This window comes from Drosophila elegans, unplaced genomic scaffold (genome assembly GCF_018152505.1).
Source record: "Drosophila elegans isolate 14027-0461.03 unplaced genomic scaffold, ASM1815250v1 contig_349, whole genome shotgun sequence".
NCBI lineage: Eukaryota > Metazoa > Arthropoda > Insecta > Diptera > Drosophilidae > Drosophila > Drosophila elegans.
In genome coordinates this window covers 554,343-567,670 of record NW_024545729.1, presented here as the reverse complement: position 1 = coordinate 567,670, position 13,328 = coordinate 554,343, and the positions used below count along the sequence as shown (strand labels likewise).

General features: G+C 34.6%; 1 protein-coding gene across 7 annotated transcripts in view; it reads right to left on the bottom strand.

Moving 5' to 3' along the window:
• Nucleotides 1-13,328, bottom strand: part of LOC108145281 — a 37,110-nt gene that overhangs the window by 12,948 nt on the left and 10,834 nt on the right. For 4 of the 7 annotated variants that reach the window (XM_017270586.2, XM_017270581.2, XM_017270583.2 and 1 more), the window contains 6 exons: nucleotides 9,004-9,057; nucleotides 8,863-8,946; nucleotides 8,801-8,803; nucleotides 3,675-3,965; nucleotides 2,402-2,486; nucleotides 1,973-2,161 (listed from right to left, as the gene is read on the bottom strand). In XM_017270586.2, coding sequence (XP_017126075.1) covers nucleotides 1,973-2,161; nucleotides 2,402-2,486; nucleotides 3,675-3,965; nucleotides 8,801-8,803; nucleotides 8,863-8,946; nucleotides 9,004-9,057 — 706 coding nt within the window. Of the gene's footprint in view, nucleotides 1-1,972; nucleotides 2,162-2,401; nucleotides 2,487-2,640; nucleotides 2,845-3,674; nucleotides 3,966-8,800; nucleotides 8,804-8,862; nucleotides 8,947-9,003; nucleotides 9,058-13,328 lie in introns of those variants that run through there. The other 3 variants (XM_017270582.2, XM_017270585.2, XM_017270587.2) reach the window with 3 other exon arrangements.

The following is a 13,328-nucleotide window of genomic DNA, read 5'->3' as shown; positions in this document are numbered from 1 at the left end:
ATAGCTTTAATGTTCACAATTTCAAAGCTTTCAAGAAAATGTAATTTTTCCAAAATCTGCAAGGGTATATGAATTTCGGCTTAAAAAAAATTAAATATTTTTTAATATTCTTTTGAAAATAGCAACAGTTTTATAGTTCAGATGTACGATTTTAATTAATTAATTAAAATCGCAAAACGATATCATATAGCTATCATTGGAACGATCGAACAATTTAACTAAAAATCATCATACCTTTTTCAACCCTTGCAGAGGGTATTATAATTTCAGTCAGAAGTTTGCAACGCAGTAAAGGAGACATCTCCGACCCTATAAAGTATATATATTCTTGATCAGCATCACTAGGCGAGTCGATCTAGCCCCTGTTCGTCCGTTTATATGCAAACTAGTCTCTCAGTTTTAAAGCTATTTGCATGAAACTTTCCCAAAAGTTGTCTTTTTATTGCAGGTAGTATATAAGTCGGAATGAGACGGATCGGACGACTATAGCATATAGCTCCCATAGGAACCATCGGAAAAATAAATAAAAAAAATTTTAACTTTGCTGTTTTTTAATGGTTAAATAATTTAGAATTACGTTTTAAATTTCATCAAAATCGGACGACTATATCATATAGCTCCCATAGAAATAATAAAAATATATAAAATAATTATCTAATAAATAAGCTGCAAATCATCATAGCTTCAATGTTTTTAAACATACACGCAAGTAAATCATAATTTTAACGCTTTCAAGAGTATTTAGTTTTTGAAATAGCTGCAAGGGTATATGAACTTCGGCTTGCCGAAGTTTGCTTCCTTTTTTGTTTTAAAGCATATACACAAATAAATCAAAATTTTAATGATTTAACAACTAAAGCTGCATCTAAGCTGAAAAGGCATAAGTGTACGGCAACAATTGTTCCTATAGGAGCTATATGCTAAACAAAAAATTAAAAAACAGCAAAGTTATAATTTTTTTCATTTATTTTTCCGATTGTTCCTATGGGAGCTATATGCTAAAGTCGTCCGATTTTGATGAAATTTAAATCGGAAATATTTTACCATTAGTAAATGTCGAAGAACTAAACAAAAAATTCAAAAACAGCAAAGTTATAATTTTTTCATTTATTTTTTCGATTGTTCCTTTGTGAGCTATATGCTATAGTCGTCCGATCCGGCTCGTTCCGACTTATATACTACCTGCAATAGAAAGACAACTTTTGGGAAAGTTTCATGCAGATAGCTTTAAAACTGAGAGACTAGTTTGCATATAAACGGACGAACAGGGGCTAGATCGACTCGCCTAGTGATGCTGATCAAGAATATATATACTTTATAGGGTCAGAGATGTCTCCTTCACTGCGTTGCAAACTTCTGACTGAAATTATAATACCCTCTGCAAGGGTATAAAAATTAAATTACACACTAGGTATTTTCCCAGATTCTACTTTGAATGCTTTAGTTGTGTCAGTGATATTTTTTAAATGTGTTGGTTAATGCCCTGCCATAAAGCAGTTTCGAGTTACGCACGATAGTGAGGGGGTGCGCCAAATATTGAGTAGGAAATCGATGCCAAACTAAACCTAAACGCGCTTTCTCCCATCCCTAGCCGAATATGCCAAATTATTAAGGGTATTAAAATATTTTCATTTTTTTTCAAACGGATTTCTGTACATTTATGTACCTAACCCGGACCGAGTGCAACGTTTCCTTGATCTACAAATACAACGAATAAATTTGAGGAGTAACAGCTGTTAAATAAGATTAGTATGTATTTATATAAATGTTATATTTTAAGCAATTTCCTTAAAAAATTCCCACAAGCTTCGGAAAATATGGCCCTGGTACACAGTACCTTGCCGTCATTTAAGTTAAAATGGGTGTGCAAAAAGTAGTTTTTTTTCTTCTTTAATCATTATAACAGCAAACAGAATTGTGAGAACCGGATATATTAAAGATAACAATAAAAACCATTTAATAAGAACATTACCTTGAGATCTACCTTCATGAACCCATTTGTCTGAGCGATTCTTGCGATTGACATACATTGACTGACCCTTAGAGGTTTGGTTACTGATATCACTTAATGAATGTGATATTCTTCGCGCTAGCTCAACTTGGTCTTCCACAGTAGGGTGTAGTGATGGAGAATAAAATGCAGACGAGGCATAAAGCTTTCCTATTTAAGATTGAATATAAAATATTTTTCGCTAGAATTTAAATTTAAAGGCGATACGTAACCAACTTTTATTTGATAAGGCATTGAAAGCTTTTTTTAGCAAGCTAGGAACGCCTCCTAAGCTTAGCATAAAAACAACTGAAGGAAGCGTTTATTAGTATATGTTATAAGGGTGCCCATATAATGATTGTCAAAGACAACTTTTACGTATCACCTTTTTTATTTATTTTTATTACTTACGATTTTTCGGTAAAATTTCACTGGAATCCGTCGCAGGAGTGAATATTTTGCGCAAATCAACCGTCTTTGATACATTTGAGGTTTCCTAAATAATTAAAAATTAATCTATACCTAACCTCATGTGGCATGCAATTTATGCAAATAGAAAGACAGTGTATCTGATTTTACATTATACGTTAAATAAAGAGAAAATAAAAAAACGTTTTAAAACACAAAAATATTGAAAGGAATTACAGTACATTGTTTTTCTGCCACAGCTGTTTACTGAGCCTTAATAAGAGTTGACGATTTCTATTATCAACAAGATCACTTGGTCGGAAGCCCCTTTTTTTCTCTACTATGCAATTCATTTTAATTGTAATAACACAATGCGTTTCAACTTGAAATATTATTCAAAAATAAGGCAATTTAAAGGTGTCCGTATCCATTAAATTTTATAAGCACACACAGAAATCAAAAAAATAATTTACGCTTCTCCGCATACAGATTTATATGTGCCCACATATAAAAGCCATATACATTATGTGTATAGTGCGTAATGTGAGCACACAAAATTTTCTCAAAAGCACTAATTATAGAAACTTTGCTCTAAACAGAGCACATCTCACTCATTTGAACTGTCATGTGCTACCAGACGCGGTTGTATATACTCTTCGCGCACCCAAATAGGTTGAATGTTCTGCGTTCACGGAGCTAGCGGAGGTGAACGTGAAGACGAAAACGAAGCTACAGGCGGTGCGGTGCTGAATTTGGAGCTGAAACGCTTGTTTATTAGGAATCTAGTTTAATTTTGCTTTTCATTTTGAATGACTAAAACTAAAACTAAAACTAAAAACTTTGTAAATACTACAAGCTACCGCCAAGAGAAACCCTTGCAGAGGTTATTATAAAACTGGCTAGAAGTTGTAAAGCATTAAAGCAGAAATTTCCCATCTATTAAGTATCGAGTTGATCTATTAAGTAACGAGTGGATATATATGCAACGAGTTGAGTCCGCTTGCAAGCTTAGTTTAAAAGCTAATGACCTAAAACTTTCGTTTTCTTCCTTTGTAATGTGTACGCCATAAAACAATCAGGTCAAAATTTTAAATTTGATTGGATTTAGTTTAATTATTCATCGCGCCTGTAATTAGTTTTTGGTGTTTGCCTTTAAAAAATGAACACTACTAGACAATTACCCAGTTTTCTAGAGCTTAAAAATAAGTAAAAACGTAGAAGTAGAAATTGCCTGCGTAGGCAGGCAAAAGTACGATGTATTGCAGATGATACTTACTCTGACAACGGTATTCTTTTGATTAAATATCGGGGCTGATAAATCGCGCTCAGTTTGGTGGTGGCTTTGTGGGTCGAGGGTTCCACTTTGACTTTGTTGACTTTGTTTAAATCTGTTTTGAGCACTTAGCTGCTGAGCTAAGATTTGTTGCTGATGAATTTGGTTTGCCAGCTCGTTTTGTTTTTTTATGAGTTCCAGTTCTTGCTCTTTTAGCTGAGTTATTTTTTCTTGCGCTTTTATATTTATGTCTATGTCCGATATTATGTCAAGAATTTGGTTGTTAAAATCCTTCTGCAATGTAAAAATATAAAAATCATGTATAAATCTTGAAAAATGATAAAAATGAAAAAAAAAGTTCAAGCGCCCCTGCCACCCTTAAGCCAGCCCCCTTGAACAATAAATATGTTAAGTTCTTAAAATTAATGTTTCGTCAATCCTTAACGCAACGAAACCGCGGGCTCACTCATTTTAAATTACTTATCAGCGAATACTCCAGTCGTGCCGACTAGCTCGTTCCGAATTTCTAAACCTAGTACCGCTGATGGTACACATGGCGTAGTGCGAATGAGGAATAGGTTTTTTATTAAAAATAATATATTAAGGCCTTTTATTTTTTGCTTAGCTTAGGCAGCAAAAAAATAACAGCATTGGGCCGCATTTTTCCTTAACAAAGGTAACTGTGCTAATCTGCATCTTTATTTGGTGATGAACCATACGCGCTATACCATTATTCCAGGGATTTTGTATTTGTTTTTTTAACTGGATAAAATGATAGTCAAGCTTTTCTAAAAATATTCGACTGCCTTGACAAGGGGAGATCGTTTTCAAATTGCTAAAACCAAAGTCAAAATTTTCACTTTAAATGTACCAATTCTTATTTATAATTGGTCTAGCTATTTGAATTTATTCATTTTTTTGTTTTGCTCTATCTGTCCTCTTCAAGAATAGCATCGAAAGAGAGAGCATGATATTCACTGGGCACTTTAGCGTAAGCAACTTTCAAGGGAAGCTCTCCTTAAAACAAGTTTTTGTGCAATGAAAGTGCTTAATAATTTAAATAAAGGTGTTAACTTCCATTTTTCAACAAAATATATAAAGTATTGTATGTAGTATGTTTTGTGTAAATCAATATTGTATTTTGTACATAATTGTGAACTCTCTTGGTTTGTCTTTTCTGTGTTTGGTTAGAGTTTGAGTTGTGATGGCATTCTTCGGCACAAAAAAATCTTTGTGTATAATATTCTTAAGCATTTTAAGAATATGAGAATGGTTAATTCAAGTGCCGAAAGTTGCCGAGCGGTAACCTAACCTCAATTTGTAAACTTTCATTTTTTTCCCGATTATTCCTACCTATATAGTGGTATGATCTGGCCAATTCTTGCCCTATATATTTTTAACATTTTACTAGATTTTTGGTACAAGTTTCAAAGCGATAGCCCCTCTAGAAGTATTTATGGTCACGGCTCCCATACAAGCCCGACCACAGTGAACTGCTAGGCAATTATTAGGACATTGAGGCAATCAGCCCGCGATTTTAGTGGCACTCCTGTTAAAGCAAGTATGCTATCGGATATCTGTGTTTAATCAGATCTGGATCGTCACGGTAAGTTTTTAAGCCTAATCCAAACGGATAATATTAGTACGTAACTAAAACCAGTTTCGGAGTCTCGAGCAATCCCTTTTAGTTCTGATTGGATTTATTTCATACTTTTAATGCATAACTTAAGCTATGTACGTATAGCAACCAACTCGGCGTGTTTCCGTTTTGTCTAAAGTTTGTCTTGTTCTTCCTTTCCTTATGCGTTCGTTTAGAACGAAGTGCGTTCAATATCTTAGATACAGCTTTGTAAAAAGAACTCACCACTGGCTATCCCTTTGAAGGAAAGAATTGCGATAGCCGTGCTCTTTCTTTCTCTATGGGGTGTTCAAATCTATATATACTACTTGCCAACCAATTTTCTGACCCAGGAGAGAATCTCAAAGGACGTCAAGGGAATTGAGTGCATCAGATTTCGTAAATGCTTTGGAGCCATTGGTAAGTGCATATTTAAATGGTAGAATCAAGTAAAATGTGTGAACAATGTTCAATGATGCCACATCGACACAGACCACAGTTACCAGGGTTGCTTTTCGCCATGGTCGGCTATCGATAAGAAATTTTTATTTTAAAATCAATTTTTGAAGTTACAGATTATCTTAAATCAACGTTGGTCGTTGGATTCAAGGTCGAATTCCCGATCTGATTATACATTTTGTTATTCTAAAAACTCACTAAGTTTTTACATATCCATTTGACAGAAGACAATTATTTTGGCTTAAAAATTTAAATTGATGAAATCCTCTAGAGATCAAACCTTGATTTTCCGACGCAGATCGACTCCCTGATTCAAAAAACTAGACTTAAAATGTTTGTTGTGGTACCAACAGTGTAAACAGTGTAAATAACGCCCTTTACCTGTTTTTATGCCAATTTTATTTTTTATCTCCAGTTCTGCTTAACCGATTACGGTCTTCGATAGTTTATATTATTAGAAATAGATCATTCTGCAACTTTCCCATACACTATATTATAAGGATAGTTATTCTAATATAGATGTTAGAATTCGACAAAGTTTTAACAAATTGCTAGACTTAGCCCCTGTTGTCTCTGTTGACATATCCAAATAGCATTTATCATATGTTTTACAGCCGCTTGAAAAATACTAATGTAAGATTGTGAAGTAACATAAGCAGAGAAGCAGCAGGATAAGCAGTATATCAGCAGAGAAGCAGCAGGATAAGCAGTACATCAGCCGAAAATCAGAAAGCAGTAGAGCAGTAAAGCAGCAGCAGAAATGTATAGAACGCGTTATGGATTATTTTAATGATGGAAGAATGGGCAGTTCTAGAAGGAGGAATTCAGCATAAGCAGAGAAAAAAGTGACGTCGTAGGAAAAAACAGAAAAAGCCGACAAAGCCAGACATTTTGTATCTTTTTATATTTTCTTTACATAATAATAAAAAGCAGGTTGAGGTTAACCTTCTCGACTCACACGTAGGAAATAGTTTTACCGGCAGACTGTTAAGGTTAATATCTTGTTAGATTCGTGTTCCATCTTCAAGATAAAGTTATAAATTTATTTTCGGTTTTCAGGCGTGTATTTTTTAAGAATTGATTTATAACTTACTTATACTTATAACATGTATGGGAAAAATGGAAAATTATCTGTTTTAAGCAATATAAGTTATCGAAATCGGTTAGGCAGAACTGGAGATAAAAACAAATTGGCTTAAAATTGGTGAAAAGCGTTTTTTACACTTAAAAACAATTTTGAGTCTAGTTTTTTGAATCAGGCAGTCGATCTGCACCGGAAAATCAAGCTTTGATCTCTGGAGGATTTAATCGACATAAATTTGTAAGCCAGTGTTAGTTATAGCCTGTCTATGGATAATGCCTTTGGTCACCTGGAGACACGGTTCTCTACGATCGTAAAGGGTTTCGACAACAGCAAATAGGAATACTTCCCTACGTTTTTTCCGTATGTGCATTTTGCACATACATATGGTTTCGGGAAGCGGGAATTGTAGGCAGACAGAATCAAACTAAGCATGAACTTTCGCTGGAAAATTGTGAACAAAGAGATGAAACCACTAGGAGTTCCTTGCTTTAATAAAAATACCGTTTAAGAAGATTGCTTCGAACATATTATGTGTTTTTAATAATCTACAATTTTACTAAAACTGCGCTCTTCGAAAAGCTGCAGAGCTCTGCGGTGGAATCCAGCCGACTCTGAATACAATTAAGCTCACCCTTGCGTTGAACACTTCATTTGTTTAGCTATACAAATCTGTTTATATGAAGAAAAAATCACAAATGCTATCAACCATGCCCATGCTTAAAGATGACGAAGTGTAGAAGCCCAGTGCACATTGGATCCACTTGTATGGAGCCGCGGCCATAAATACTTGTAGAGGTCCTATAGCTATAAAACTTTCAGCAAAAATCTATGAAAATATTATAACTATATACTAAAAAATTTGACAAATCGGACGGCTATATCCTATAGCTTCCATATATATAAACGATCGTAAGTTCCATAACGTTGGTGGTTTTTTAAGTAAGAAGGATTGCTCCTTTTATGAATTGTATTTTATGTCAATTGAACCGATCTACAAAGTACATAAGGATCGGCCGACAATATCCTATAGCTGCCACATAACCAAACGTTCGGTGTTTTTTTAGTTAGAAGCTTGGGACTTTTTAAGGATCGGACGATTATATCTTAAAGCTCCCTTGGAAACAATCAAAATATAAAAAACAAATAATCTGAAAAAAATTGAAACTTCTCAATTTTAAAATTTTTTTTTTAATTCTGAATTGTTTTTGATAAAAACAAAAAAGCTAAGATAATAAGAATTTAAATAATGATAACTGAAAACTGTAAGCAACATAAAATACAGACGATACAGAGGCTTTCCTGGGTAAATTGAACCTTAAAATTATAAGAAAGCATGGTAGTAATACATTGTCGATAACAAATTAGTCCGAAACTTTCCGCAGCTAAGCCTATCACATTTATCACCGTAAGACTGTAATAAATAAATTGTTCAAGAAACCTAACGGTAAATTTGGGGGAACACAGTAATGGTTAAATATTTCAAGGTTTAAATTTCATCAAAAACAGAAATTCTTTTTGACTATTTAATAATTTGAATTATTAATTACGCTATTATTTTATTAAAATCGGAAAACGATATCATAAAGCTGCCATAGGAACTATCAAATAATTGAACTGCAAATCATCATAGCTTGAATGCAAGGGTATATGAACTTCGACTTGCCGAATTTTGCTTCCTTTCTTGTTTTTTATTTATTTTTCCGATTGTTCTTATGGGAGCTATAGGTATAGTCGTCCGATCCGGCTCGTTCCGACTTATGTAATACCTGCAATATAAAGACAACGATTTATGCAGATAGGTTTAAAACTGAGAGACTAGTTTGCGTAGAAACGGACGGACAGACGGACGGACAGACGGACAAGGCAAGATCGACTCTCCTAGTGATGCTGATCAAGAATATATATACTTTATATGGTCGGAAATGTTTCCTTTACTGAGTTGCAATCTTCTGACTCAAATTATCATACCCTCTGCAAAGGAATAAAAATAAAAGAAACAAAATATATAAATGTTCTGAGAGATGAGTTACCTGATCAGTTTTTGGATGTTCGTTTTCCTTGGTTTTTTTATCCAAAAGTTCGGATTGGTCGGCCATTTCTTGGGATTCCTTGTCCTATTATGAGTGTTATGAAGAATCGATATGACAAAAGTGAAAGAGCATAAAACATACCTTGTTTGCATCTGATCTGTCTGATCGATTTTCTAGTTCTTCTGAATCCTTGGCCTAAACAACGAATGAATGTAAAAATTTATTCCATTAAAGTATATTGGTTTCTGAAAATCTAAACGTATAAAAATCTGTGCTAGTTGCTCAAATAAATAAAAATAATGAATAAATATAAAATAACAAATATATATAAATCATTAAAATATATTTTGCTATCAATTTTTGTAAAACTTGTTAAATTAGCTTACTTTGAACCAATTTGTTTATTTCTCGTTGTTTTTTGTCCAATATAATGATTTTATTTCATTTTGGTAACAACAATTTTTTGAGTTTTTTCAAAAGCTTATCCTATATATAAAAAACGACTAAATCAGTTATCTCCTATTGAAACAATCGAAAAATTAAAAAAAAAAATAAATTAAAAAAGAAATGTAAGTTCACTGTGTTTCAGATTTTTAGAATGTTTACGAATAATTGCTTCAATTTTATAAAAATCGGACGAGTGTAAAGCTGCCATAGGAACGATGGTTTTTAGACATATATGCATAGAAATCGAAGCATAGTCGTTTTGTAAAAAATATCTGTAAGGATATATCAATTTCGGCTTTCCGAAGTTTGATTCCTTTCATGTTTTAGCTGATTTAGTTAAGTTAGTTCCGACTAACCTTTTTTTGATCCCTATTTTCAACAAAATGTCAACTTATCTAAAAGAGTGGAGCATTTTAAGAGACTAAGCCTCACCACTTCTCCTGAACCGATTCATTTTCGTAAAGTTTTGGTATGCACATCATTTTCTTTTAGCGATACCTTCCGATTGGTGGTATACGCATCCTCACTACTTATACTGCCGTCTATAGGTGAATTACAAACCGAACAAGTAATAAAAAATCATATTTTATAATTTCGTTGTTGAGATTAAATGATATGGTGTTGCTCTTTTCGTTCGTTAAAATGTTAAGTAAAGATATATGTAGGCAAAAGTCGGAAAGTGCACTCAAGAATTCGACATAACTTACCGTGACTTCTAGAACGTGAACTATACTATTCTTGAATTAGAATGTAACTTCTGCAATTGAAGTGCTTATATACGTATCATAGTAATATCAAATAAATAGAGCACTAAATATAATCCTCTTAAGAACTTACTTATATATATTTAACATTATTTTTACGCACTTATGCTTGATATGCGTTTTATTTGAAAGTGGCTCGTTTTGGGAGTAATTGGTCCTACGTAGCTCAACAAAAAAGGGCGCCAAGTCCCGGAGGTGCCTAGCAGGACCATTGAAGCTTACTTTTAAGAGTATTTCTGGACAGTCAATCACCCCTGCCACCAAATATAAAACAAATATAAATAATTGTTCAGCGATTAGCAAGGGTGGGAAGCTGACTGCTGTTGATAAGAGGGGAAAAAGGGTCAGAAATTCTTACAAGCAAATGAACGAATTTCCAAAATTTGTATGCAGGCTTTCAACTCTATTTATTTTTAAATTGGCGGGAGGAGTTATAACAACCATTAATGTTTACTCTAAACTTACGATGTTATAAGTACGATTTTAGCCAGCTTAACATTTCAAAGAAAGTCTTTCCAAAAGGACACAGTGACAAACTTTATTGAAAGCTCTGGCGAAATCTGTGTATCTGGTATAAACTTGGAAACGCCTATAAAAGGTTTGAATGCAATTGTTACTGAAAACTGCTACGTTAGTCGTGGTTGAACGACCTGATATAAAACCATGTTGAAAGATGCTTGTCTTTTTTTTTTAAGAAACGACAGTTTATAGGCAACAAAAAAATAAATAGTTTATAAATATTACTAATTTAAGCTAGAGGTTAATAATTGACGATTTAATTCTTCGGACCAAACTTAAAATTGGAGTCACGGATGCGAACTTCGGCAATTGTCCACCCGAAAGTGGTAAGTTAAAAATAATTTTCAAAGGTACACATAGCACTTCAATGCAGAAAACCTTGAATCAAAGCCTTGAATAGCCGAGTGAATACTTTCGTATTCAACAGTCAAAAACATATAATTACTAATCTTGTAATCGAATCAAGGGTTTGGGAATCGTGCCAAATTCCTGCCCGCTCTCGACATCTGCCATGTACTGATGGTAAATAAATTTATTTAAAAGCTAAAATTTCCGTTTGTTTTGTAAGTATTTATTCCAATGAGTCAGATCACGCGTTATCAATAATTTTTTATACAATTTATTTCAGCTTTCTTAGGCTTTTTGTGTACCAAGGCAGCTTAAGCGAATCGATAAAAAGTATCTCATGTGGTTGATGTTATTTACTTGGTATTACGGAATGACCGTCAGGATCCCTAGCCCAAACAAGGGATGCCAGGTTAAAGTCACCAATTACGCAGAGATGCAGGACAAACAGCAGATTATCCAGATGTACAGAGAATACCGCTTGGTATCCGCTAGGCCATTACCCGAAACAGCAACTTGATCCAGAAGGGTATCTTCATTAAGAAGGCCAATTGACGAACACTTCAAGCTAGGACGAACATCAACAATTACGCCTCCTCCTCCAGCGCATGGTGTTTTTGTACCTGCTCTGTCTTTGCGATACACTTAATACAAGTTGAAGTCGAAGTACTCATAAGAGTAAAAGTTCTTGCAAGGCCAGATTCAACTAGAACTAGAACATCATAGTCCCATTGATATGTGGCAAGGTATACTTGTTCCGCTTTTGTGCGCATTACAGATATATTTTGGATGGCGCCACCAGCTGATTCGTATTCAAGCTTATGTATTCCAATGCATGCGGAGTAATAGCACTAACCGTTCCCAACTCGCCCTTATCTTAAATTTTTATAATGTGAGTATGGATAAATGATTACAAAGATTTTGGCTAAATTGATTTCAAAAGAGTCGAAACAACAAAGTAGCAACCGATTTAGCCCGACTTGACAACTGATTAACATATTTACGGCTGATGTTCTGTACGCGCTCAACTTTTCGACAATCTCTGGTTCGCTTCTACTTCACAGTGGAGGACTATCTGGGAAGACTGTTGAAAGACGGCTTACATCGAAAAGAATAAAGACTGTCAACTTCTGCCGCTGACATTACTTTATCAGACATTACATATCACCTCTAACAAGATTGTGCATAAAAATAAACATTCTACGATTTACAAGAGTAGGTACGTATTGATCTCAGTTCAAACCACAAGGGGAAAAATAGAAATTGTTTTTGTGCTGACTCAATACCGTCGATGTATACTTGATACTCGAGAATGTGCTATGACAGAAGGAAGATTATTTATGAATAAAGTAAACAGCAGGGCGAAAGCGACTACCCGGAGCACTGCAGATGTTACGTGAATCAAATTGGAAACAGTGTTTTTAAAAAATAAAAAAAAAACCTCTGAGTGCTTCCATTCAAATAAATTGAGATCCAAGCTAATGAATTATTCGGAAGCCCGAGCTGATCTTATTTAAATAAAAGAAAAGAATGGTTAACAATATAATAATCATAATTTTGTTTAACATTGTTTCGAATAAAGCCGTCAGAAGCATTGAGAAGTCTCGAAACAAACCGGATGGGATCCAGTAATCAAGCTAACTTTTGGAAGGTAAACCATGTTAAATTTTTGTACATATCAGGAATTTTATATATAACTTTTTTTTGAAGGTAGACCCTAAATAGATAGAATACGAAGACTGCATGCTCCGCAGACTCCACTACCTCACCATGTGCAGTAGCAGCTAATGTCATGGCCGAACATATGGAGTTATCCCCTGAAGCAAACCTCTCCTATAAAAACTTTTGAGCGCTTGTATTTAATAACCCATGCTCTGCATTAGAGCCCTGCATGAATCAACAGTATGATTTGATCACATCATCATCTAAGTAGGCTTTACTATGTCTGCCTGCTGCATCAAACCTTGCATTTTAAATGGTAAAATCTCCTCTCGACATTCCACAATTGGTTGCTGGCTGTGTGACAACATTGCTCACCCTAAATGTGCCGACCTTGGGCACAGTGCTGGCCTTATTGCTGACCGGACTAAATCAAATTCTAACCTGGATTGGACCTGCCCCAGTTGCCGTCATATTAAAGTCGATATTATGGCTTTCACAAGGCAAACCGATCGGGAGTACTAGGACTTATTCACTCGGTTTGAAAAAGCTGAATCCAACTTTAAAAACCGTTTGGCTACCAGGATTGCCTCTACTGATGTTGCTGACAGCCGCACGCAAACGCTTCTTCTGGACCTTCACCCGCCACTGCCTATTCTGGACTCGTCAACATTGAGCAGGAATATACGTCGTGTGCTGCTGCAGTTGGTTCTGGCATGATTTTGACGCCTT